The sequence below is a fragment of the Tursiops truncatus genome, chromosome 5 (genome assembly GCF_011762595.2).
Source record: "Tursiops truncatus isolate mTurTru1 chromosome 5, mTurTru1.mat.Y, whole genome shotgun sequence".
Classification (NCBI taxonomy): domain Eukaryota; kingdom Metazoa; phylum Chordata; class Mammalia; order Artiodactyla; family Delphinidae; genus Tursiops; species Tursiops truncatus.
Genome location: NC_047038.1, coordinates 102,011,493 through 102,038,150, shown reverse-complemented (window position 1 = coordinate 102,038,150; position 26,658 = coordinate 102,011,493). Strand labels below are relative to the sequence as shown.

Here is a 26,658-nt window from a genome sequence, read left to right as displayed (position 1 = left end):
TTTATTCACAGAGTAGGTAGGGTAACTTTCATGCTCACATTATAGCCCAACCTCATAAACAAAACTACAAAGACAGACACACACACACAGACATGGATCGATGGCAAAGGAACCTAAGAAGTCTAGAGAACAAAAATTCATTTAAGTAATTCCAACATCATGAATTTCAAAACAAATGATCTTAAGTTTCCTAAGTTTTTTATGCATCCCTCAACATAGCCATCTTGGTAATTTACTGAGGTTACTCATTAACACTAAAAGTAGTTCATAATACTGTAATTTTATACATAGGAAAAAACCTAATAAAAATGAAACTTTTATAGGTAGTATATATGTTCTGCGTGTAATTTTACTTTATATATAGCACACTGACAGGAAATAAAAGTCAAAATATTAAAAGGCATAAAAGTCAACTAAGAATTGAACCATGTTCTGTGCATTCAAACTTGGGCATGTAGATATTTTTGTTCCTTTAAACAAATCAGGCTACAATTTTCTTTTTGGCCAAACCAATCTTGACATATTAGAAACACATGTTTTCAAAAACCTTTTATGGGAACCGAGTTCCAGCTACAAAGGGCAAGCTGACCTACTGCTCTCATCAAGTCTCTACCCGGAGCTGACAGAAGCAGAAAAGCCTGGGTGATACCAATGGCCACTAAAAATACATCCAAAAGGTCCTTGACTAGATTTAACAATAGCCCTAAAATTCCATAACATGCTTGGATTCATAATCCTGCTTTAGCTGCAAACATGAACTCAACACCCTGAAACACACTTCTCACCATAGCTCATCACTAGCTACTTGCCCAGTTACATACAATAATTCCTGTGAAGTCAAGCTTTTTATTGCAGCTTATTGGAGAACTCTGTGCAGTCTTTGCAAATTGGGGAATTCTCAGAAACCTCAGATATTCCTCCAAGTCATCCTCAGTGGTTCTGGCCTTGCAGGGTAGTACTTATGAGCAAAGTTCTGAGTTGGACACACCAGCTTTCAGACTTGGCTCTGCCAGGGACCAACTATGAAGCTCACTGCATGAAAACAGCTTAAGCACAGTGCCTGATACACAGTACATTCTCAATAAAATACAAACATCATTTTTATTCAAATATTAATCTTACCATGACACACACGCCTCAGTCTTTTTTTCCTTTCTATCATTCTACTCAACTTCCCCACTTCTCCAACCCATCACACAAACACAACTTTTATTTAATGAACATCTAGGAAAACTTCCACTGGAAAGGGGAAAAGAATGCTAAAGGAATGAATGACAACAAATTTTATATCTTTTGGTAACTATATAGTACAATCCTTGCTTGCACCTCTCTCTGATTTATCTTTTTTGTTGTTTTTTTGATTTACCTTTAAACAGCGAAAGAAGCCATCACCTATTGGACACCTGTATCTGCAATATGTATTTAATAAATTCTGAATTAATGTGGGGAAAACATGATGATTTGTAGAGACTGGACCTTGGGCCCGGGGACTAGGGGATGGTGGGAGCCAGGGCAGGGGCTGTGGTGCTGTCCAACAGGCAAGTGCTGATAAGCCTTGAGGGCTTGAGACTGCGCTCACGTCAAGCCACCTATAGAACATGGAGAAAGTGCAAAAAAGCTTCCCATGAGACGAGTTCCAGGCCCAAGAGGAGAAAGCAAGAACTGGCCATTTAGCACTGGCCTTCTACATGACTGTCCCTTTATGGGGCAATGATGGGCCATTAGAAAGCCAAACCCTGGGGTTTATTTAACCAACTACTAGAGCATTATTGAGAATGTCTCCATTCTGAGGCTTCTGGCATGAGACGCTCTTAAGGATGAATGCCACGATCTATCCCACAGTGCCAATCAATAAATAATTATTAGGTCTGAAAGCAAGGGAAGTAAAACACAGGCTGTAATGCTCTTATAAAAATCAGCTATATCTTCATTACCATGCAGTGATGGTTCTACCCTATTCTGTCTGAAGAAAATCTACGGCCCCTTGTACTGTTTTTACTCCTGAAAATGTTCAGAGTTGAGCCCATTCTCCTTCAAATCCTACATACCTAAGAACTTGCAGGACAATCTGCTGGCATAGTCAGCAACACATGTCACACAGTATTATCATAAAAGCCTTCTAAAATAGATACTCCTCACTCAAAAATGTCTACAATATGGTATTAGCAGCAGGAGTAGTAGTAACAGCTGTCAGTAGTAGAAACATTTATTAAGCACCAGTTGGATGGAGGGGGTGGAGGAAGGGGGCAAGAAAATAATGAACAAAACTCAGTTCTGAACTGAGGAAAGTTTTCCAAGCATGAAAAGCCCCTTCATTGGCAAAGGCAAAGAAAAGTTTTAAGTCACGTCGAGGCATCAGCTTATTTTTCTTCTGTGACATTGCCCCATCTCTAATTGAACTTCCTAATTCTCTCCTCCATGACTCAAAGTCTAGTCTAAAACAGTTTTACCCAAACTTCAGTCAATTCCACACTACCCTGACAGTGATACCATATTGCAATACTACCTGTACTGTTTTCTTTAAATCAAGTTACTCTCAACTCACTTTTTTACTTGGCCTGATCCTAAGTAACAATATTTATGAAATCCTGGGTTTGATATGCTGGTGTATATATGTTTTCTAACTCACATTAAGATACATAAAGATTGGTGCCCATATACTCTCTTGGAAGTTCATGTACTAATCAATGCTATTTAAGCCAAATGCTGAATGGAACGTCTTGGGACATCTTGTTGATGTTTTTTTAGTAAAGCTGTAGTGATTCTCCTACCTTGTAAAATCATCCTACTTTATTGGCTTACACAAGTGTTGTCCATCCTTCACAAATTACATGAGAATACGCCTACTCATGCCTTTCCTTACTGGATCTGTCACCCAGAACACAAAATTAAGATGTGCAATTCAGTACAATAATCTTTTTTCCATATGTTTCATGATGCCCAAATACAACTGAAAGCCCCCTATAGTTCTCACAACAACTAGTACAATTCTGGAATCCTGAAAATGCAGCAGGTACTCAATACATTATTAGTGGCACAAAATATTTATTCAAGTCTCTTATTTTAAAAAGCATCATATTTTTAAACATGAATAAAAGTAAACCCATGATACAGAATTTCATTACTTCACCAAAACAGCTTACAGAAACACCATCAAACCAACGCAAACCATTAGGATACTTCTTAAGACCCTGGTGACTACTAAACATAGTTGTAAAGTCAATAAAGATAACCTGAAGATGGGTAATATACACTTTTCCCACAGTGTGAAATTTGCTTTTACTGTCAAGGGAAGGTGGAATATCCCAGTCTACTATATGCTAGGCAAATATATCCCATTTCATTTTCACAACAGCCCTGTGGTTCAGGTAGAAATGTCCCGCTTAATGGTGGAAGAAAATGAGCCCAAGTGTTCTGATTCCAGTTATTCATTAGAAACATTACCTCCCACTTAATATTTCCTTAAGGCCTTAATATTCAAAACTTTTCAGCTACCTAAACTTCAGATTCTAAGCTAAGGCAAAGAAATAAATCCACTACATCTACTCAGACATTCAGTGTTAAAATAACTATAATGATGTGATACAGAATCTGTTTATTAAATATTTACTATATGCCAATCACTGATCTAAGGGTTTCATAAACATTTTCTTATTTAAGCCTGACAACTACTTTAAGATTTTATTATTGTTTCTATTTTAAAGATAAGAAACTGAGGCTCAAGCAGTAATTTTTTTTTTTTTTTTTTTTTTTGCAGTACGCAGGCCTCTCACTGTTGTGGCCTCTCCCGTTGCGGAGCACAGGCTCCTGACGCGCAGGCTCAGCGGCCATGGCTCATGGGCGCAGCCGCTCTGCGGCATGTGGGATTTTCCCGGACCGGGCCACGAACCCGTGTGCCCTCCATCGGCAGGCAGACTCTCAACCACTGCGCCACCAGGGAAACCCTCAAGCAGTAATTTTTAATAGTTAAATAATTTGCCTGTGGTCTAACAGCTAATTCAAGGTAAAGACAAGATTCAAACCCAAATCTTCCTTAATCCAAAATCCATGCTTTTGGGACTTCCCTGGTGTCCAGTGGCTAACACTCTGTGCTCCCAATGCAGGGGGCCTGGGTTCGATCTCTGGTCAAGGAACTAGATCCCACAAGCCACAGCTAAAAGATCCCACAAGCCTCAACTAAAAGATCCCGCGTAGGGCTTCCCTGGTGGCGGAGTGGTTGAGAGTCCGCCTGCCGATGCAGGGGACACGGGTTCGTGGCCCGGTCCGGGAAGATCCCACATGCCGCGGAGCAGCTAGGCCCGTGAGCCATGGCCGCTGAGCCTGCGCGTCAGGAGCCTGTGCTCCGCAACGGGAGAGGCCCGCGTACCGCCAAAAAAAATAATAATAATAAAGATCCCACGTGCCGCAACGAACATCCAACACAGCCAAATAAATAAATAAATATCAAAACAACAACAACAAAATCCATGCTCTTAACTACTACCTATAATGCCTAAAAGTCCCATCTAATCAGCGCTCCACCCCACCTCCCCAAAATCTTCAAGTATATCTTCCTACCCTCCAACAACATCCAGAGTTTTTAGCATTCTGTGGATTACATGTTCTATTATATACTTATTATTCATCCCTAGTTATAAAATTATTAAGACATCAAAATTCCCAGCAATGATATTGCTAGGAGTAAAAATGACATCTAACAAAAAAAGAACAGTTTGGAAATTCTCCAAAAACAATCACACTCCAGTTCTTAACAGTACCTTATACTAATTAAGTATACTTGTACAAGTATAGAAAATTACACCCTATAGAACCTGTACACTATGGAAACTTAAACATGAGTTGTCTATATAACTACAGGATCCCTATTGCTAAGACCAGTTCCTTGGCAGTGAGGGGGGCAGGGGGTGGGGGGTGAGGGAGTCTCTGGAGTCCCCACAGGAGCCAGAGCCATTGTGTCCACCCTCCCTGTTGCAACCAATAAAAGCCCCTTCACAATATAAAAACAAAAGGATATATATGTTGCTAAGATCAAAGGAAGGAAAGCAGCTCTTGTTTGCTGAATGGGTGTTGAAAACCAACTTCCTATTAGTCACTATAAAAACAAGAAAAGTAATTTAGAATAAAAGGTACTAAAGGATATGCTAATGGACTTGGTATAGGAAACAGCATCACAGTTCAATTGCTAGAATTCAAACTCTTTTTTAAAAAAGAACCATAATATTTTAGAGTAGAAAAGGGCATAGTGACTATCCACTCCCTTGTCACACACAGAAAAAAAAACTAACCGAGCACATTTCTACTTGGTGACAAGGAGGATAAGAATCCATGTTCCACTGTTTCTGGAAGCAGCAAAAACCTTAAAAAAAAAAAAAGATGTTAAAAAGGTGGGGCAGTTGTCAAGTAGGCTAATAACCTTGTGGGTTTTTTTCTTTAACTAAAATATGAACAAGTGTCTAAATCACACATTTAAAGGTTTATAGGAAAACATCTTCACATTTGGAAACAAGGGCAAAAAGATAAAGAAACCAAGTAGGACCTACTTTATATAATTTCATTTAAAGTTTGAAAATCAACGCTTTTTAGTTTAATTAGATGCCATTAAACATGCTGCAGTATAAACCTTTCTGAAAAGATATGTCTTTTGCACGTCTGGGTTCTCATCTCTTGGATTTGCCCAGAGCGAGGCATAATCACAAGGACAGAGAATCGATTCTGTACTTCTCACTCACAGGGCCCAGGCAAGTGACAGGAGGGGCGCAGGAGGGCTGGGGCAAGCCAACTGCTGTTCTTCAGGAATACAAGTCCTACGTTGCCAATGCTTCCAGCATTTTAAGAAAAAAAAGAATCAAAATCCAGATTTCAGTGTGAAATCTTACTAATTTTCAGATGTTGCAACTCAATCAACACACCATACAAGACATCTCCACGTGAGCGCCCTCCAGCACTGACTTTAAAGCTTCCTTCTCTCCCAAAGGAGGGAACAAGAGATTGGGAAACACACCCATTTTGAAGAGAAAGGTCTCTTTTTATGTGGAACATAGCCCCACATACAGAATGAACATCTTCAGTTCCCTCCAAGAGATGGTGAAAAGCACGCCTGCCTGAGGGAACAAAGCATGAGGCAGACTCACTGCCGACCTGGGATGGTCTCCTCTTTGCTGCACGGGCTCCTGCCAAAGCCTGGGATTGGCAACAGCGGCCTGACAGATCGCGAGAAACATGAACCAAGGAAGCAAAACAAACCACAGTGTAGTTATTTTATATGACTTGCACGGAATAAATCTGTGAACTATAGGTGAGTCATAACATAATAAAGGACTCAATTAGGTTCAGAACAACACCACCAGTGTTTTCCCTCGTCTTAGCAACTAATTCACTGGAATCTTGAGAGAACATAAGGGACATAAAGGACCCTGGTGTCTCTGTTTTACCCTTTACTGCAAGATAATTAATCTTACCAGAAAATTAAACCCAGGCTGCCAGTTGGGCATTTTCAGGGTCAATAATTCTTAAGTTACTAGGATACCAATTAATGATACCCAAGTGGTCTAGAGGAGCTACTGCCTCTACCCAAAATGGCTGGCTCATTCCCAAAAATGTGAATCACTCAATGGCAAAATATTCAAAATTGAGAATCCTTTGAGACTAACAGCAATTTTAATGTAAGTACCACTTATATATTTCTTTTATTTTTTTTCACACCTTTATTGGAGTATAAATGCTTTACAATGTTGTGTTAAGTTTCTGCTGTGCAACAAAGTGAATCAGCTATATGTATACATATATCCCCATACCCACTCTCTCTTGAGACTCCCTCCCACCCTCCCTATCCCACCCGTCTAGGTCATCACAAAGCACCGACCTGATCTTCCTGTGCTATGCAGCAGCTTCCCACTAGCTATCTATTTTACATTTGGTAGGGTATATATGTCAATGATACTGTCTCACTTCGTCCCATATACTAAAGGAAATCTGGTGTCTTATTCAGTACAGACGAAAACACCTATATACACGACAGATACATAAAAAACCATTACTTTCCAACTCTTATAGTACATAAAACCACCTGATTAATCTCTAAACTCAGTACTGAAAAGCACAGCAATTTAAGGCTGGAACTCTACTGAGAACACCTAGTAATAAGATTATGTTGCTTATTTTCAAATCCACACATAACAATACCTAAAATTACCTGGGAAATAAATAGGCTGAAAATGGTAAGTCAAACAATTCCTCTAAAAAATTATTGAATTTAGTGGCTTCTTCCCATCTAAGTGTCCTAAAATAGAAGATTCAGTCTCACATCAAATAGTTTTCCCCCTCTGCTCCAACATTTATTAGAGGTTATCTTTCAGACTCCAGATCAAAGTGAACAGGGTAAGAACTCTCAAGCTGAGCACAGTGCAAGAAATAGCCCCGTTTTCCCCAGTCCTCACCTGTGCTATACACAAAGGACCAACAAGTGTGAGACAAATGACCCCACCCTCAAAGCATTTCCCACCTGGAGAAACACACAGAGGACAATGCCAAGGAGAAGTGCTGAGACTGGAGGTGTGGGCACCAGGAGCACAGGGGAAAATCCTCGCTAAAGGGCCTGGGTGACAGCAGAGGGGGTGGGAGACATGGGCAGGAGGGTCACAACCCAAGCCTGGAGAGACAAGAAAGCAACTGGAGGGCTTCCCTGGTGGCGCAGTGGTTGAGAGTCCGCCTGCCGATGCAGGGGACACGGGTTCGTGCCCTGGTCCGGGAGGATCCCACATGCCGTGGAGCGGCTGGGCCCGTGAGCCATGGCCGCTGAGCCTGCGCATCCGGAGCCTGTGCTCCGCAACAGGAGAGGCCACAACAGTGAGAGGCCTGCGTACCGCAAAAAAAAAAAAAAAAAGTGTTACTCAAAGGGTTATGACTCCACAGAAAACACACTGTGTGGCAGAAAGACTACTGGAACTAGAAGTTAAGGGTCCTGGTTTCGTGCCCCCAGCTCTACCACTTATGAACTTAAATCATTAAACTTCTTAGAGACTCAGTTCCATGGCATGTAAAATGGTGATTCGTGCCAACTGCCCTGCCTAACTCACGAGGTTGCTGTGACAATCAAGAGGGAATAAGCAAGTGCTTTGGGAATTAAAAGGGGGGGGGGATGTATTGGGGGGAGGCAGTAAAGTATTTCCGAGAGCATAAGCTTTTATAAAATGAAATATTTACACCAGGGGTTGCCAAACTATGGGAAAGCTGCTCTTCAGGGGTGAGCAGGATGCCCCTGTGCCATCAGGCAGGGATGGGAAGGGCGGTCGGTGGCTCCTCACCTTGGCAAACCAGTTTTTAAAAGTTCAACAACCCCCAAGCAAATGCTTTCTTTCCCTAGGCTCTTCATTTGTCTAACACTTGAAAATCAAATGTTTAGGGCTTTATTCACCTAGAACATCGTAACTGGGCATTCGTGATCCCTTTGATCTGATCCCACCCACATGCTCAAGGGTACTCCAATACACGGGAGCCTGTTTCGGGTCTTCCTGTCTCCTCAGCAACTCTACCTGCTCATTTTGATAGCCCTACCTTGTTCCTTAAAGCCCAGCTCAAATTTTAACTCTAATCACTCCTACCACCACCTACTGAGCTCTTCCTATGTACCCAGTACTGTTTTAAGCACTTCATATGGATGACTCTGCATCCAGCAGCCCCACAGAAGGATAAACTGACAACACAGTGAGGTCAAGTTCCTTTGCCTCTACCAGATCTCCTTGAACCAAAGGCCCAGCTACCCCTACTAAATCTTGCACCGTTTCTTGCCTCTATGTCTTTTCTCTCAATCCTTTAGCCTGGAATGCATTTTCGTCAATACCCAACCAAAGTGCTTCCAAAGTCAACTGTAAAAAAAAATGAAAGGCAATATAATGTAGGTGTCATAGTTAAGGGCATGGATTGGAGCCAAACTACTTGGATATGGATTCCAGATCCAGCACTTAAGGCCTGGGTAAACTTGAACAAATGAATCTTTCTGCACCTCTGTAAATCTCTCAGTAAAACAGCCACAGTAACAGTGCTTACCACCTGGGATGGCTGTGAGGATTAAGTTGATTCACATAAAGCATTTGGAACAGTTCCTATCACAAAGTGCACTAGAGAACAGTGTGAGCATTATATGACTATAATTAGTAGTTCCATATTACCTTTTCATACTGATTATACTTTGTATTTTTTACACTATGTAATAAATGTACTGTCAAGTGTCTTTCTCTCCTATCAGCTCCCCTCTGTATCTAGTGGGTGTTCAAATATTGTTGACCAAAATGGCAGAAACCTAGAATGCAAAAAGTGAATCCTTCTATGACTAAATTTTTCCTGACAGGAAAGATTTTTTTTAACATTTTGTAAGAATGTCCAGATTATTTGGTAATAGGAAAAAACTTTTTTTTTCCCCAAATTAACATGTTCTCAGGCATGAGGAGAAAAAAATGTTGGAAGTAACATACACTCTAATTATAGCATGAAATTCTATTAAAAATTTCTTCTCTAAAATGCAATAGCAAACGTTTGCTTTGGGGTAGAATATTTAAAAAATTGAGCTGCAAGGAAAAGAATCCATAAAGCCTGAGCTGGTAAGAATGAGTACGGGGACTCTGAATAGCACAGAATATTTACTTTCCTTTCTTAATTCATACAGTGCAGTTCAAAGCTTCGATCTTGCCCAATATGAATTTTCGGAGTTCTATTTTTTGTAAATTGGAACAAAAAAACCCTAAGGTGATTTATCTGAGGGACAGAGCTAGAAATAGGACCTCTAATTACTTAAATACTAAGGCCCCTAGATTAAAACATTAAACCTCAAAACCTTTCAGCCAAAGGGATTAAGGAGATTAGAATGGGCTTGACAAATTACCACAGGGTTAGGGGGATGGAAAAAAGCAGAGAAAAAGTAGGCCAAGCTTAAATAGGGAATAAAATGAAGTTCAAGAGAAATCTAATGGTGTGTGTGGACCCTGAACATCTGGCAGGGGGGAAAAATGGTCGACCTAGGGCTTTCAACAATTAAAAAAGGAACAATATCAATGTAAAACTAACTGCTTAGAAAGTTCTTAGAAAATGTGAACACGCCGCAGAGTTAACCTTGGAAAATGATTTTCAAATAGATCTTGGCAAATGGAGAGGAGAAATGCATGGCCAAAAACAAACAAACAAAAAAACAAACTTGTTATGTTAACATGAACCAGAATCCTCTCTTAAAAAGAATTCGGCTGAAATATCTCATGCATATTGGCCGCCCCCACCAAAACAGCCCAAATCAAAACCACTAACTCAGTCGCCAGCAGGACTCCCCTCGGAATATCTGGTTTTCTGTCCCTGAAGATTATCAGTTGGCTGAGAATAAAACACAATTAATCTAGAGAGGAGCTAAAATGACTCGGGTGGCACATGAGAGCCTGGGAGAGCGCACAGCCTGGAAAGATTCTGAAGCGGTGAATGTCTCCATTCTGGCAGAGGCACAGCATGAGGGACCCAGGGGGGATCCAATAACCCTCCACAAACATCTCAAGTGTGAAAACAACAAGGAGGAACAGGAATTTCTTATCCTGGTACCAAATGTACTTCTGGCGTTTTGAGAAGGAATGGAAAGTAAAACGTACAAGGAAAACAACTCCAATTAATACCACCCAAAAAGATGTTCCAGGTTCGATCGCAGGCTTTCTTCTTGCTTCTATAAACAATTCTGTTCTCTGCACTAACCCATTTCCAGCAATTTCTGGAGCTCTTCCAAAAATATTTTGCCTATATTACTTAAAATGTTTCCTTCAGAGTTTAAAGTGTTTCTTCAAACTCAAAAAAAACTCGCCAGGATCAGGAAATTAAAGGTGGCAGCATCTACTCTGCTCTAGCTGGTGAAACTGAAAATCTGATTTTTCACCAGAATTCTCCAGTTTGTAAATATTGGCTCAGAGGGAGGACAAAAAAAAAAAAGAAAGAAAGAAAGAAAAAGAAAAAAGAAAAACACATTATACAGGCAAAACAAAATAGTCTGCAGGGCCAGTCTAGCCCTCAGGCTGCCTGCAACTTCTGCTCTAAAACTTCTGTCAGTCATTTGCCACTATTTTTAAACTTCTATATTTAGATATTTTGGGGTCTAAAATTTAGCCATCCTCCAAGCAGATACAGATTATTGCTATTCATTATTTCTTGTAGATAGGACGTATTCTGCCCAGACACTCAACATCGTTAGGGAACTGTGCACACAGAAAACCTTGCTATCATTTTCCCAACAAACATTTAAGTCACATAGGTCTGCCCAAGTTACCTGAGCTCTAGCTCATGGAATCTAACTTAAATTTCCAATAAAGAACTACTGCAATAAAAACATTTTTAGATAACTGAGTGAAGAAGCTAGATAAGGCTGTATCAGAATCTTACTTTCCCCATGAGCTTGAAAATGTTGGGGACCCAAAGAAGAAAAAAAAAAAAAAAACATGAGCTGTAGAGGAAGAGTGTATGTAGTTCCGGGGGCCCTATTCTCTTATTTCTTCCCTGAGGCTTCTCTCACGTCCTGCTCAGGACAAGTAGTCCCATCAATTCAGGTGATCATTTTGTCTGAGGGCAAAGTTAGCCCTTCTCTAACTCCTTGTGGCCTGTTATCAGCTCTTCTGGAACAGTTTCATTTCCAGGCTCTAGAAGAAACCTCATGAGAATCAGCTACAGGTACTTGAGCCCACCTGTATACTTGTTGAATCAATCTCCTACGATGGGACCTGGGAATTTTTATTTTTAACCATTTGTATTTTTAACAGGCTTCCCCCAGGTGATTCAGACTTGCCACCAAGTTTCAAAATGAATGCACAGAATGAATGCACAAATTCCATTTGACCTACAGTACTGGGTTTAGAACCCAAGAAAACTTATAATGGTCTCTGTATATCATGTGGCATAAACCACTGGCATATACTTTCCCTCTGCTTGGAATACTGATGCTGTTTAACTTCTAACACACCTACTGTAGTCTGAATATTTATGTGTCCCCAAAATTCAGACCGAAAACCTAACCCAAAGGTGATGACAGTAAGAGGTGGGGGCCTTTGGGAGATGTTTAAGTCATGAGGGTAGAGCACTCACTAATGGGATTAATGCCTTATAAAAGAAGTTCCAGAGAGAAAGTCCTAGCCCCTCCCACCATGTAAGGACACAGCAGGAAGGCACCGGCTGGGAACTCTGAAGAGAGTCCTCACGAGAACATGACCATACTGGTGCCTTGATCTTGGACATCCAGCCTCCAGAACTGTGAGAAATAAATTTCTGTTGCATACAAGCTACGCAGTCTGTGGTACTTTGTTATAGCAGTCCGAATGGACTCAGACAACCCCTCACATTTTTCACTTCTACTCACCATTCAGGTCTCACTCAATACTTCCCCAGAGAATTCTTCCCTAAGCTCCTACATTCTAAGCCACAACACCCCTTTATTAATCTTATAATAGTTTATAGATTCCTTTATAGAACTTGCCAAAGTTCTTACACATTGATCTGAGTGGTTACTTAAACAGAGTCAGTTTCTAACTAGATAATTAAGGTCCAAGAGGACTGGAATCATCTGGGGTTTCCCCGCCATTGTAACCACCCCCCATCCCCAGCATTAGGCCTGCCATACAGTAGGTACTCTAAAAATTTTAGTTAAAAGTTGCTGAACTGATGATATATATGGGAGAGAGGGAGCTTAACTATATTTTGAGTGACTCATCAGCAGGATATACACCACCGACACACTGAAAGTGCACCTCTTGAAGGGTTAGATCATTTCATAATGGGGAAGTTCCTCGTTTCAGGATTTAAGATAAGAAAGCTAAATAAGAAAGTAGGAAAGATTGTTTGCATACATGAATGCAAAGTGAATCACTATCACAGTTTTCCACTGTGGATTACTTCACTCCATTAGGCTGGCAGTTTATTGAGAACGGAAGGCATCATTTAAGAGTTGCCGTGAGTCAAAGTAGTCCAACAATGAATTCACAGCTGCAGGTGACACCTGAGTCTTGGAAATTAGGTGGAAGGATTTGGTATCAGAAAATGTTCCCAAATCATGTCATGAGAGGCCACAAGGAAAAGAGCAATTGCTCTGCAGAAATCAGAAACCATCAGGACTGAAAGCCAGATTTCTCTGGAGGGCAATGGAGTAGGGCCATATAAGGAAGTAGAAGCAGTAGCAAATTTAAATTGACGGTAAATTCTGCTAGGATCCAGTGACTTATTTGCTTAAATTAAGGTAATTGTATTATTTACACGTACACTTCAAACCCTAAGTGAAAAAACAGAAACCTATAACTTCCCCTAATTTATAAGCAGATTCTCAAGTTTTCAAGATGATCTTCAATTTCTGCTTCTGAAGACCCAGCAGGACCCCATTTCTTCCCGCTCCTGCCCTTGCCACAGGTAAAGCTAAGCCAGGGAGGGCCTGGTTTAGGGCCTTCTCAGCTACACCTGCCTGGTCCCAAAGCTTTAAATACCCACCACAGGCAAACACAGCCCAAATTTATTATTCCCAGTATTAAGATGAGATTTCTTTTGTGTTATGATTTCTACTCATCTTGTGTGAAACTTACAGGATTTAAGCTATGTTAAGTAGTTCAAAATGGAGTCCCAGTGGCCAATGTGAACTTCTGTATTAGTTGTTTTGAAAAGTCTACCATAGGACTATGAATGTCTTAGAGTAAGACCATTACACCCACTGATAAACTCCTTAAAATGAGCCCACTGAGCTGAGCAACTGAAGGTTCTTCCCTGGAGGACCCAATTTCCCCCTGCTGAGAGCTGTTCCACGTGGGCACTGCTGGAGGCTCTGTCCAAGCAGAGGGCTACTTCGCACTCAAGCTTGTCCCGAGACCACTGCTGGACCGAGACGGTTGCTAGACAGACCGCTGCTTGTGCTGAGACACCCCCTTCCCGGACTTCTTCTTGGAGTGGTTTGTTACTCTCTTGCCTATTTTCCTGACTTGACTAACTTGTGCTGTGTGCTAACTGAATGCTGGCTCCATTTCGTTTATCTCCACTCCTGTGATTCTTACCCCGCCACAAACATCCAAACATCATTTTCCCTGGGCTGATCTACTACTGATGACTGCCAACTTGTCATGTCTACCTGGATATATAACAGCATCTCAAACTTAGTATGTGATCCATCCAGAGCATCCTGGTTTTCCCTCTAAACCTGTTCCACCCAGGTCAGCTCCATCTCAGGAGCAGGTATCATCCCACCATCCACACCTTTCCAGTAGGACCTTCCTTAATGCCTCACTTTCCCTCGCACCTCAGGCCCACTCCCACCTCCAGTCAATCACAAAGCCCTATTACTCCCCTGCCCAATATATTTGGAATCTATCCACTTCTCACCATGTCCACTGCTATTATCCTACGCCAAGCCATCGTCATTTCCCACCCCCTAGCTGGCCTCCCTACTTCTGCCACCCTTGCCCCTCCAAGCCATTCTCCACCCAGGAGCCAGAATGATCTTTTTCAGAAAGAGAAAGTAGATATATCACTCCCATGCTCAAGATCCTCCTATGGTCTCCATACATACTTAACAAGCAGAGGTAGAAAGATCACAGAACTGAGAATTCTAACTCTGGCTCTGCTACTAACTAAACTGTAGCAAAATTAAGTGACCTCACCTTTCTAGGCTTTATTTACAACATGAAAGGGCTGTAGGTTTACCCTTAAAATTCTAATATTCTAAATCCAGTATACAATTTAATATGCCCACCTCAACTTAATCCATTTCTCCCTTTCAGTAAAATGCCTATCTGCCTCTAAGCACATCCACTCCAGTCCAGGGTCCACACTCAGGAACGCTCACACAGAGATGCCTTGGTTTTCCTCTCACTCCCATTTGTTAACTTCCGGTAGAAAGAGCTACAAGGAATCTCAGCCTTCCGTTTGGGCAATTCGGTCTCTGATGTGGCAACTCTACAGCTGGAAGGCATCCATGTGAGATCGTGGAGTCCTGGTTATATCCTCAGATGGGTCATTTCAAGACGCTATACATCTTCCAGTTGACACAAAACTAAAACCAACATGCCCAGAGAAAAATCCAGTGCACACTGTGTGCTCTAGCCTCTATTTAGTCAGAATGTTGACCTTTTGATAATTTTTTTCCTGTAGGATTTTAGGAAAGACTAAGTGTTAACAGTGAGCATCACTTATCCCAGAAAGGAATACCATTATTTAGGAGAACCAACTAAAATACACAAACCAAGCGTTTCCCATGAAGTGAAAGGACAGAAAATAGCAAGGAACTCATACGTATGTGGCTTGAGAATAAAGGAGTGCCAGACAGACAAGATGACTTTCCCATCTTGGTCCATTTTTTTTAAATACTGTTTGATGGAAGCAGTGGGGGAGGGGAGCAATGAAACAAACCACAAAACCCACACACTCAGAATGCCAGGAAAGAAAACCTCCTCCGACTTGCCTTAGGACAAATTCAGCAAATAAAGGAAAACCACTTAGCTATCCCCATGCCCCTTCCCATGGCTCTACCAACAGCCAACTTCCCCTTCCACCCTGGCATTCTCTATCCTTCTGCCCCAATGCCACAAGCAGCCCAAGATATTGCTACTATTCCGGTTCTATATTCAGAATTTACCTGCTCTGGGGTTAATTCCCCACTTTTGCTGTCCCCCACCTCTATGCTTTCCTTTGACTCACCAGAATATTAAAATCTGACAACTAATAAAGAGCCCGCATGCCACAACTAAAGATCCCACGTGCTACAACTAAGACCCGACACAGCCAAAAAAATATATATACTTTTTTTAATTTGAGATTTTTAAAATCCAATCTACATGGTTTTTTAAAAATGCTTTTTTAAAAATATATTTATTTATTTTATTTATTTATTTTTGGCTGCACTGGGTCTTCGTTGCTGTGCACGGGCTTCTCATTGCGGTGGCTTCTCCTGTTGCGGAGCACGGGCTCTAGAGCGCAGGCTCAGTAGTTGTGGCGCACGGGCTTAGTTGCTCCGTGGCATGTGGGATCTTCCCGGACGAGGGCTTGAACCCATGTCCCCTGCATTGGCAGGCGGATTCTTAACCACTGAGCCACCAGGTAAGCCCCTACATGTTTTTAAAACCTTAAAAAAATAGCCATTTTATTGGGTCTACAAACAGAAAATTAATGGTAAGTCTGTGAAACATGAGATCTTACTAAACCAAATCTAAACGCTCGCCGGAAAGCACCAATATCCCTGTTTCCCAGACTTACTCCCCCTTCATTACAAGTTCTTTGCCCAGAGCCCTCCATCTGCCTGACCCCTCAGCTCCATCCTCCCATGCCACCAACACCACCCAGGGGCTCCAAGGCAGTTAGCACCACAGCTGCCACTGGCCTCAGAACACTGATTAGAGGCCAGAGGGAGCCATCATGTTAAAATGAAGGTTGACTGCAAACACAGGCCGAAGATGAAATGTTTACATCTACTCAATTGTTGACAGCAGGTCAAGAAAAGCCAAGAAAATCCCATTCTCTTACCACATCTATGAATGATTTTGTTCAACTGTCCACTCAGAAAATATGCAAGGACCATCTAATGTGGTCCTATGTTTGAAATATGTATTAAATCTGAGGAGCTGTAAAACCCTGGAGAAATCTCAACTCACCTTATCTTTTTTTCACCAGGAAAGCAAAAGGTTAACCGGGATCCTCTAACCTAAAAGGTCTACCAGAAAACCTGTTGGCTGAATTTACATGGGTTCACTGTCTTAAGGCTGATGTTTGAAACTTTCTCTATGCACCTAGTAGCAGACAGTTCTCTGATTGTTTCACATGTGTAGGCTGATCTCCACGCTAGACTGTCATCTCTCTGGGGCAGGGACCAGTACTTCCCTGGCATCCCACTCTGTGCTTATACATATGGTTGGGTATTTGGTAGGCAATGCAAATATTTGCTAATTGGTCTTAGAATTGTTTTAAAGCAATTTTTAGTTGCTTAGTTTTCTTTTTAAAGAAAACATGTTAAATTGTCCCCTTACCTTTTTTTTCTTTTTAAACTAGGAAAATATAACAGACCTTATTTGATAAATAAAGAAAATTCCATTAAGTTCTTTCTGAATTATAAGGTAGGCTGACTGACCATAGGAGGTGGGAAGATCTCACTTTATTCTTCTCCACCTTCATTCTGTTCCCTACCCCTACCACCCAACAGAGCACAAAATGTTCAATAAATGGCTCATTGCAGTGAATCTGCATAGCTTACGGGGTTATAGGGATTGTTCTGCCATCTTGGTCATTTCTACCACGTGCTTTACTCCTTTCCAATTTTTCCTCAGCCTCCAAACCAGTCACATTCTGAAGACATCCAGAGACACTCCAGCTCAACAGCTGACTATGGACAGAACCCTAACCTCTTCTAAACCAAAAGCTGACACCACAAAGGAACAGATTTTCCTCCTTCAAGATAAGGGTTATCTTTCCAGCTATGGATCCTGGAATTTTTTTTTTCTTTCTTTTTTTAAACCTTAAGGAATTTTGCCTTCTAGCACTATGTAAAACTGATGTAAAGCTGGTATCTGGGTGCACATACAAGTCTTTGAGGACTGGATATGCAAATTAGAATGTTTATACAATTGATGTAACTCAACCACAGACTTTACCTTAACAGATAAGCGCTAAAATAAATTCACTTCAAACATTTCACTTTGCACTACAAATCTGAATTTGAGTAACCGGTGTTAATTTAGAATTTCAGTGATAGAATGTGTGCTCTGATTCTTCTCATTCAAACACCACGTTGCCATTTGTCAAAGGAGCAGAAAAAGGAATTTTTCCTTTGTTTAAAAAGATAAAGTATGTTGTTTACTTGAAAAAGCCACAGTTGAATAACATTCTATATTTGTGACTCTCTCAAATGAGATGTCATCACACCTCCACTCTTCTTTTGTAGGTGGTAAATAAAATATATTAGAACAGAAATTCAGTTTCACAGTTTCTTATAATTTATAGGGGACAAATCTTTAAAAATTAATACTCCTCCAACATTTTGACCTATTGTTTTCACTTTTTTATGGTTTGGATCTCAGGAAAAACTAACTGGGGCTGAGGAAGTATTAACCAAAAAAAATTTTTTTCTTTACAGTGTCTTTAAAGAAGTCAGTGTTCCCCAAAGCCCCCAAAAATCAAAGACAGCTCAAAACCTTCCTGAAACTCTCATGCTAGAAATGTCCTCTGCCTCAATTGGGTTGTGGGTTGTATAGGTGTATCCATTTTTCAGGTGTATCCATTTTTCAAAACAGAGCAAACTATCCTCTTCCCGTCTCTATATTTTACTGTATGTAAATCATGGCTCAATAAAAAGATTTTTTAACTTTCTACAAATCACATTTCAATATCTGTCATCAGTAATTCACTTCAGACCTGAGTTTCTTGTGGGTCAACAAGATCCTAAAGCCAGAAAGGAATCTTCCTGAACAAAGGCTACTGACACCCCTGCCCCTAAACCTCCAGAAACTTCCACCTCAAATCTTTCTTCACACTGGAATTGCCTCAGATACGAACGTCCACTCACCTCGACTGACTGAGAAGGCATTTTCAGCTTAGTGAGCTTGGCTTTGGCAGGCACTTTTAAGTCTGTTTTTTCGAAACTCTGTTGTCGGTAGTCCTCTGGCAGTGGTTTCAGTTCAGGAGACTCACTAGGAGCCTGATCTTGACCATCCATGGGCCGGACATAAGCTGTGGGCTTCTGCTGCATTGCAAGGCTTTTTGAGGGGAGGGGGGGTGGGGGGAAAGTCTGAGAAGGTGGCTGGGGAGGGGCTACCCCAAGGCTGGCAACTGCTACTGAACTGTCTTGAAGGGTCTCTTTATCATGGATCTTTACCGGTAGGTCCTTGGGAGACTTGGCCGGACAGTAGCCTTTATTGTTACTGTTACTGCTGTGACCCTTGTTGCTTCCTTGCGTCCTGGGAAGAGTCTGCTGGTTGGAATGTACAGGTGACAAAGGGGGGACTGGGGAAGGCAAAGAGAACAAAGGAGAAAGCTCCCTCTCTGGAGCTGAGTCTGTCATTGAAGCACAGTGGTCTCCATCAGCCCTGCGGTCACCCTTTTTGTGATGACTAGAGCTGTACCCCTCCTGACCAAGGCGATCTTGGGTCATGTGCTGGGTGTCCGGTGGGCCATAGCTTTTGACATGGAGACCTGGCATTGGTTCCATTCTTGGCTGCGCCATCTTTGGGTTGTGGCTAATGGTACCAATAGGAAGTGGTCCAGAGGCAGGAGTATTAATAGGCTGGTGGTGGACACTAGTGTGGAAGGAGTGAGATGGAATGCTGCTCCCCTTCTCAGGAAATGAGGGGTATCTTGGCTTTCCCAACCTATTTTCAGAAGCATCCAAGCGTTGAGGGTGGGACTTGGTACTAAGGAACTCCTTCACCTCTTCATAGTTTCCCAGCATGTTCTGTATTCGACTGGATAGCTCATCACCTTTTTCTGTCTAAAAAAAGAAAAGACAGCAGAGTTAGATATTGAGGGGGAAAAAGAGGGGGAGGAAAACCATTGTTTAGTAAACCATGTTACATAATGCCATTAGAAAAGAAACACCTCAATTTAATGTGTAACATCGAATTTAACATGCAATTTCGACTCAATTCCCCTGCTGAGAAGCCTGCCACGGACAAATATTACTAAATACAGGAGACGAACATTACAAAAGAAAACCACAAACTTTGGTAATTTTGACTTACCGAGGTTCAGAAGATTTTCATATTTTGTTTTCAAAAACGATCTCTAGGATAAGTTGTCTTATTTTCACAAGTGTGACCCTTGTTCAAACTCACTTTCATCATGAAGTCAAATATGGTGACAAATCAGACTTTCTCATATTCAAGAAATTACCTTGTAGGACTTCCCTGGTGGTGCTGTGGTTAAGAATCCACCTGCCAATGCAGGGGACACGGGTTCCAGCCATGGTCAGGGAAGATCCCACATGCTGCGGAAGCAACTAAGCCCGTGCGCTACAACTACTGAGCCTGTGCTCTAGAGCCCACACGCCACAACTACTGAGCCCGCGTGCTGCAACTACTGAAGCCCACGCGCCTAGAGCCCATGCTCCGCAACAAGACAAGCCACTGCAATGAGAAGCCCGCACACCGCAACGAAGAGTAGCCCCTGCTCGCCCCAACTAGAGAAAGCCCGCGCAGCAACGAAGAACCCAATGTAGCCAAAAATAAATAAAATAAATAAATTTAAAAAAAAAAAAAAAGAAAGAAAGAAATTACCTTGTAGGGCTCTCCAAAAAGGGGAATCTTTTCAGAAAATGCCTCTTTCTCTTGGTGAGCTTCCTGGTTGCGTCTTTCCTTCTCTCTAATTCGAAGCAGGTTTCTGTCTTCATTGTACAAGCTGCTTCAGATGCCACAAAAGAACAAAAACAAAGTTTATCAGTATCCAAGCTTTGCTGTGCATACGTACACGTGTGAGGGAGGCAAGGACAGCTCAGGAAGCCTCTATGACAAGGGAGCTGGTTTAAAGAAAACCCAAGTCCCTCGTCCCACTCCTAGATTAAGGCCTCAGTCAGCTGGCCGCGACCCTCCAGCTTCGGGTCCTGGTTCTGGAAAACTAAGCGTTCACTCTGGGCTACTGGCTTCATGGCTCAGGACTGACTCCAAATGGAAGAGTCTTTTATAGTCAGTGGTGGGACTGAGACAAGATTAATGATATTTTTACTTTCGCCTTGCGAAATACAGGGTAGAGGTGGACGCTTTTCATCTGACGGAGTCAGCAGGATGTGAACTTTAAAAAGGCTGTTTTCCTGGATCAGTATTTTATATTTTGGAAGATTAAAATCCAAAGGCTTATTTCATAATTAAAAGATTACCAGGCACCCAAAACAGCATTTACTTTATTCTCAGCCTACTCTACTGGAAGAGTCTTGACATGTAAACCTGAAAAGATAACTTTTATTTCTCATTTCAAATGTCAAGGATGGGAAAATCCAATTTTAGACGTCAGCTCTACCTACTGAGAAACTATAAACTGATTGCACTACTTAAACCACATAAAAATGTATCCTAACTCATCAGCCCCGGCACCAAAGGGGTTAAAAATGCATCTACTGGCAAACAAATCACGAAGCTGGAAACCCAAAAGAGTGCAGTTTTAGCATGCAAACCAAAAGTGGGCTTGCCTTAGGTCAGCAACTCGGGCCACGCCCTCCCAACCCCGACATGTGATATGTAACAATAATGAAAATAAGAACTATTAAGATTTTTGTCCTCATAGACTTGCTTTAGAGTATCTATTGAATCTTTCCCCCCAACATTATGTGAATAAATTGGAAAATATTCAACTGTTTCTCCAAGGCTCTATGTACCTTAGAAATTCTAGCCCTGATGTCAGACACGCTCCCCCACCCCTTTCCCGGCACCTAGGCCCTCTCAGAATTTCTCTGACTTCCTCTGACAAGAGCCTACTTACTGGTCTCCCTGCCTCCACATCTTGTCCCTCTAATTTAGCCTTCTCAAGGAGAGAAATCCGATCTAAGGCTCTGGTTCTCATGTCACCATCCGTATTTTAAAATAATCAGCATTCAATGGCTCTTTGCTACTGCAGAATAAACTCTCAACCCTTGCTTTGGCATTAAAATTCCCCCATAATCTAGCACAGACCTACCCTAGAAATTACCTTCCTGTCTCCCTGCAGGCCTACCATATGCATTCTACCTAACAGTCATGTCCATTCCCCAAACACACCTGGTAAAGGGCAGCCTCTTGCTCTAACCCACCCCCACCCCAGACCCCCCTTTTACTGAAAGATAACCATTCTTCCAGGACCAGTTTACCTACAAAACTCCCTCAAACCACCTCTGTATTTCAGTCATGCCAGACCACTCCCTGCTTCTCGGTGATATCCTGGACTTCGATGCTTTCAGTCTAATCGCACGGAATTTCCTCTCCGTCTCTCTCAACCACATACTCCTATCCCCAATTTTCAGCTACCAGCGAAGATCGGGAGTGATTCCAATTTCACCCACTCTAAAGACTTTCTCAAATCCACCTGACTTAATATACTGATTGGTTCTCTCCCCTTCTCCCCTTTCACCTTAAATGTCAAGCCCATCATAATAGAACCTCTCATATTTTTCTGCCTCCTGGTGCTAAAGCATGGTACTTTGCATAGAAGCTAAACAGTAAATGTTTTTTAATTTAAAAACAGCCACTATGCTTACAGTATATCACCTGTAATTTTTTAATTTAACTCTGAAAGACATGGTGTGCAAAAACAGTTTTTTAAAAATTATAATCATCTAAAAAATGAATGTCTGCTATTTCCATAGCCCTTCAATCCACAGGTTGTGGGAAGCGGGGAGGTGTGTGTGTGTGTGTGTGTGCAGGAGGCTAAGCTACCCTGTTGAATTCACTGGGATGTAGTAAAGAATTATCTGTTTAGATCACCATAGCAAAAACTTTTCCTAGATGACGGGTATCTTGATATCAGATTTTAAGAGAACAGCAAAGTGAACATTTATGTTAGTCAACATACTAAAAACACTTAGGAAAAACTAAAACAGAAACTGGCTTATGAAGTCTTCTTTAAGAAGTCTGAAACTCACACATTTCACACAGACTTATTTCTAGTTGACAGCAGCACACTGGACCTGTTGATCACTCAAGAATTCCTTTCAATTGTTTTATGATTTTGGTAATTCTTTTTGTTTTTTAATTTATTTATTTTTGGCTGCGTTGGGTTTTCGTTCTGCACGTGGGCTTTCTCTAGTTGTGGCGAGTGTGGGCTACTCTTCATTGCGGTACAAGAGCTTCTCATTGCACTGGCTTCTCTTGTTGCGGAGCACAGGCTCTAGGCACGTGGGCTTCACTAGTTGTGGCTCACAGGCTCAGTAGTTGTCGCTCGCAGGCTCCAGAGCGCAGGCTCAGTAGTTGTGGCGCACAGGCTTAGTTGCTCCACGGCACGTCTGATCTTCATGGACCAGGTCTAGAACACGCATGCCCTGCATTGGCAGGTGGATTCTTAACTACTGCACCACCAGGGAAGCCCCAATTTTGGTAATTCTTGTTGGCTCAAAACACACACACACGCAATGTGTAACATTAACATCCAACCATGGGAGTCAAAAAAGAGGGTTGATCAGGAAATAATTTTTTCCCTTCAAACTTGCTTCACAGCCACTTTGTTTGCAGGGAGGGGTAGGGCATGCAACCGTCCTCTAAGCAACTTGAACTCCCAAGCTTCTCTTTTGCAAAGCTACCTGGTACAGACAGCCCACACAGGATGCACATAGAAGGGGAAGCTGCTTTGCAAGGGTGTCTGCTCTGCTAGTCTCACCACAAAGGGAGTTCTCCCTTGTCTGTTCCTGCTGGTTATGTCAATGGAGTTTCTATAGCTTGACTGCTTGCTGAATGTTCCTGGCCTATGGCTCTGCTTTAAGAGGCAGAGTTCTGCCCACTTCCAAGTAATCGCTACCTTTCCCTCAGAAAGGGCACCCCAAATGGCAAAATTCTCAGTCCCAGACTGAAAAGCGAGTGTGTGTAACAGTAGCATCTCAACTATCAGGCTGCTCGGGGTCCTTGCTTAACTTTCCTGTCAACTGCCCACACATTTAAGAAAAGCTACAGTGGTTTTAAAATTACTAAAGTATTTCTAAATCGATCAGCTCGGCCTTGTCTCAGCATCAGTTAGGCTTTAGCACACTTCTAGATTTTTATTCCAAAATAATCAAAGCTGCTACAAAAATAATGAGAAGAACCCAATTTTACGAAATTCCCAACACTGGCTTACTGCTTTGGGATTCAAAACTTGAGGCACAGGCCTCCTACCGGGCAGGAATTCTACTAAATTAAGGATTCTGCTTAATTAAAGATCTGACTTCATTAGTTTAAAAAAAAAAAAAAAGTTTAAAAGCCACACCCAGATTTCACTGGCAGACATATGTAATATTATACCAATTCTGAGATGAGCTTTGAGTGTATTTTTTTTTCTTATTCACCATCACCCTTCAATTGAGAAACCCAAAAATAGTGAGGTGAGGAAAAGATATCACAAGTGTCACTGGTAGGATGAGTTTTATGAGGCCTAAACTTGGTGAGAGAAACTCACTTTCACCCACACTGTCTGCTGGGCAACTCCCTCTTGGGTCTCACTCACCAAGGCCCCTGGGCAGGGCAGAAGGCGGCAGAAGAAACAGGAAGTGACCAGTCCAAGCCCCAGGATGATGACATAGGATAAGCTGTGAGCCCTCATTCTTCTAGGCTGTCTACCTTCTCCTTGCAACTAACAGGGTTTTGCCGGTCATACTGGGCAGCTTTCTGGTTTATTTGGCTTTTACTTATTATTAAGTTTACAATGGCTTAAGGAATGGTTTGTTAAAGTATCAGGCAAATTTTTTCATGATCTTTTTCTTGGTTCCATTTTGAAATCAGGAAAAACATTTTAAAAACATTAACACAATTAGTAGCATGAGTAAACCATTGTTCAGCCTCTTACACACCACTGTTGTTTTTAAACCAAGGTGCAAGCAAGGAGGGGGTGGATGGAAGAATTTTAAATGAGGGGACTTTAGGAAGCAGTAAATGTCCTACGTGATTCGTAAACTCTGTAATTACCTTTGAATAATTACAAGTTGACAACCACTTCTCTTAATTAAAGGTGGCAGTTTTTCCTCTGGTATGAAGGAAAAAAAGCATTCCTGCTCTCACAGGATAACCTCACCCCAACATCAGGCTTGTCAGACTTTGTCACTGTTCACAGAGAGTGAGTTACAGTTGACCCTCCATGTCTGGAGATGTGGAACTCACAGACTTGGAAGGACCATACTAGGCCATTTCATATGAGGGACTTGAACATCCACGGATTTTGATGTCAGCAGCAGTCCTGGAACCAGTCCCCTGCAGGTACCAAGGGACGACTGTACAAGTTCTCCTTCACTGATTTCTACATGGCTCTTTGCATTAGATAAGAGGTTCTCAAACTTCAGTGAGCATCGAAGCACCGGGAGGACTTGTTCAAACACAGATCATAGAGACCTGCCCCCAGGGTTTCTGATTCAATCAGATGTGGCACCTGATATTTGAATGTTAAACAAGTTTCTAGGTGGTTCTGAAGAGTACAAGAGAGCACAGTCTTTGGGGGCTGTATGGATCGCTTTAGGCTTACCAAGAAACAATAGCAATTATGAGAGCAGCAGAGCCAAGGACAGCCCCCACTTGGCACCTGCAAATCAGTGGGGACAGCTTTAGGCAAATCACATCAGCCTCCTATTTAATATTCACAACTACTCTGTGAGAGGGAGATGATTAATCCCGTTTCCCGGGTGAAAAAAAATAAGGCTCAGTGATCAACTTGCTATTAAATGGTAGACCTGAAAATTCAAGTGCAAGCCGCCTGACACCAAAGCTTCCGTTCTGAGTCACAGTTCGGTGGCTAGTAAAGCTTTCAGGCTATATTAAATAGAGCAAACAAAGAAGGCATGCTAAAATGTGCTAATTTACAATCACTCATAATTGCTTATAATCCCTTAGTCTCAAAGAGGTACACATCGACAATTCAGGTATTATCCCTGCCAGCAGAGCATCTCAGAGTCATAAAACACATGTTCCCTTAAATGTATCCATACAGGTCTGTCCCTGCCCATGGACCCACCAGAAGGCCCTCTTAACTGGGGGTGGGAGTGGGGGGTGGGAGGGGAGGGGCATGACAGCATGAAGTTGCTCTTCAAATTATAAAAGCTGTGCTACAATTCTTATGTTAGAGCCTTTTTTAAGTTTACAGATTTAAGGTCACTGACCCCAAAATAACCTCTAGATTCACAAGTCATCTCTAATGTGCTAAGGGGCTCTTCACGTTAATTTCTTTCAAGAACAGGCTATAAATAAACTTGCACTAAAGTAGCCATTATATGCCCATACTGGGCTCCACTCCCATTAACTTCTGGCTGGCTGACCTAGGCTATGTTCCTAGGGCCTCAGTGCCAGCTTTCTGGTCAGCCCAGGAGTCCCCACCTGGGGGAGGGGGGGGGTGGTGGACAAGTCACATGGTGATGTGAAGCAGCTGGCTGCATTCAAAAACAAGTCCACGTGCTGACGTGCCCCCCCCAGGGAGGGGGGGCGGGTGCAAACTCGGACCACCCAGCAGACATCCATACGTTCCACCAAAAGTGTGCAAAAATACTTTTAGATAGGGAATAACTTTACTTTGCAGTAGGCAGGTTCTTGCTTTTGGATCATATACTACTGTCCACCATCTGCAAGTTTCAACACCGATGCCTCGGAAAGATTTCTGCAAAATACATCAAACCACCTCCTCTACCACATTTTTTTTTTTAATTATTATTAAGTGAACTAGAAAGACCGATGGGGGAAACCACAGGCTTCAATTTCCAGTGCCTGGTGAGAGAGAGCAGTGACATATGAGACTCACAAGCCATTACTAAGGTGGGCTGCGCCACAGATGTTTTCAAAGACGGAATTCCACCACTCTCCATCAGCATCACGGGAGCCTGAACAAAGCTTGGAAAGCTAAAACCTGCCAGGGTGCGCTCGCTTTCAGAGAGGTGGTGAAACTCCTGAGGAATTCAGAACTGCCCAGTCAGCCCCTGAATGCAGTCGTCTGGTCAACCCCATGCTGGGGCCTGTCAGGGCACATTTACTCCCACTTTTCAAATGCTTCTCCTTGGGCCCATGCATTAGA

At 42.1% G+C, this 26,658-nt stretch overlaps 1 protein-coding gene across 11 annotated transcripts in view; it reads right to left on the bottom strand.

Annotated features, from left to right (window-relative positions):
* AFF1 (ALF transcription elongation factor 1) overlaps nucleotides 1-26,658 on the bottom strand; it is a 206,793-nt gene that overhangs the window by 71,516 nt on the left and 108,619 nt on the right. For 6 of the 11 annotated variants that reach the window (XM_019926699.3, XM_019926691.3, XM_033857213.2 and 3 more), the window contains 2 exons: nucleotides 20,238-20,361; nucleotides 18,533-19,453 (listed from right to left, as the gene is read on the bottom strand). In XM_019926699.3, the coding sequence (XP_019782258.1) occupies nucleotides 18,533-19,453; nucleotides 20,238-20,361 (1,045 nt within the window). The other 5 variants (XM_019926692.3, XM_019926696.3, XM_019926697.3 and 2 more) reach the window with 4 other exon arrangements.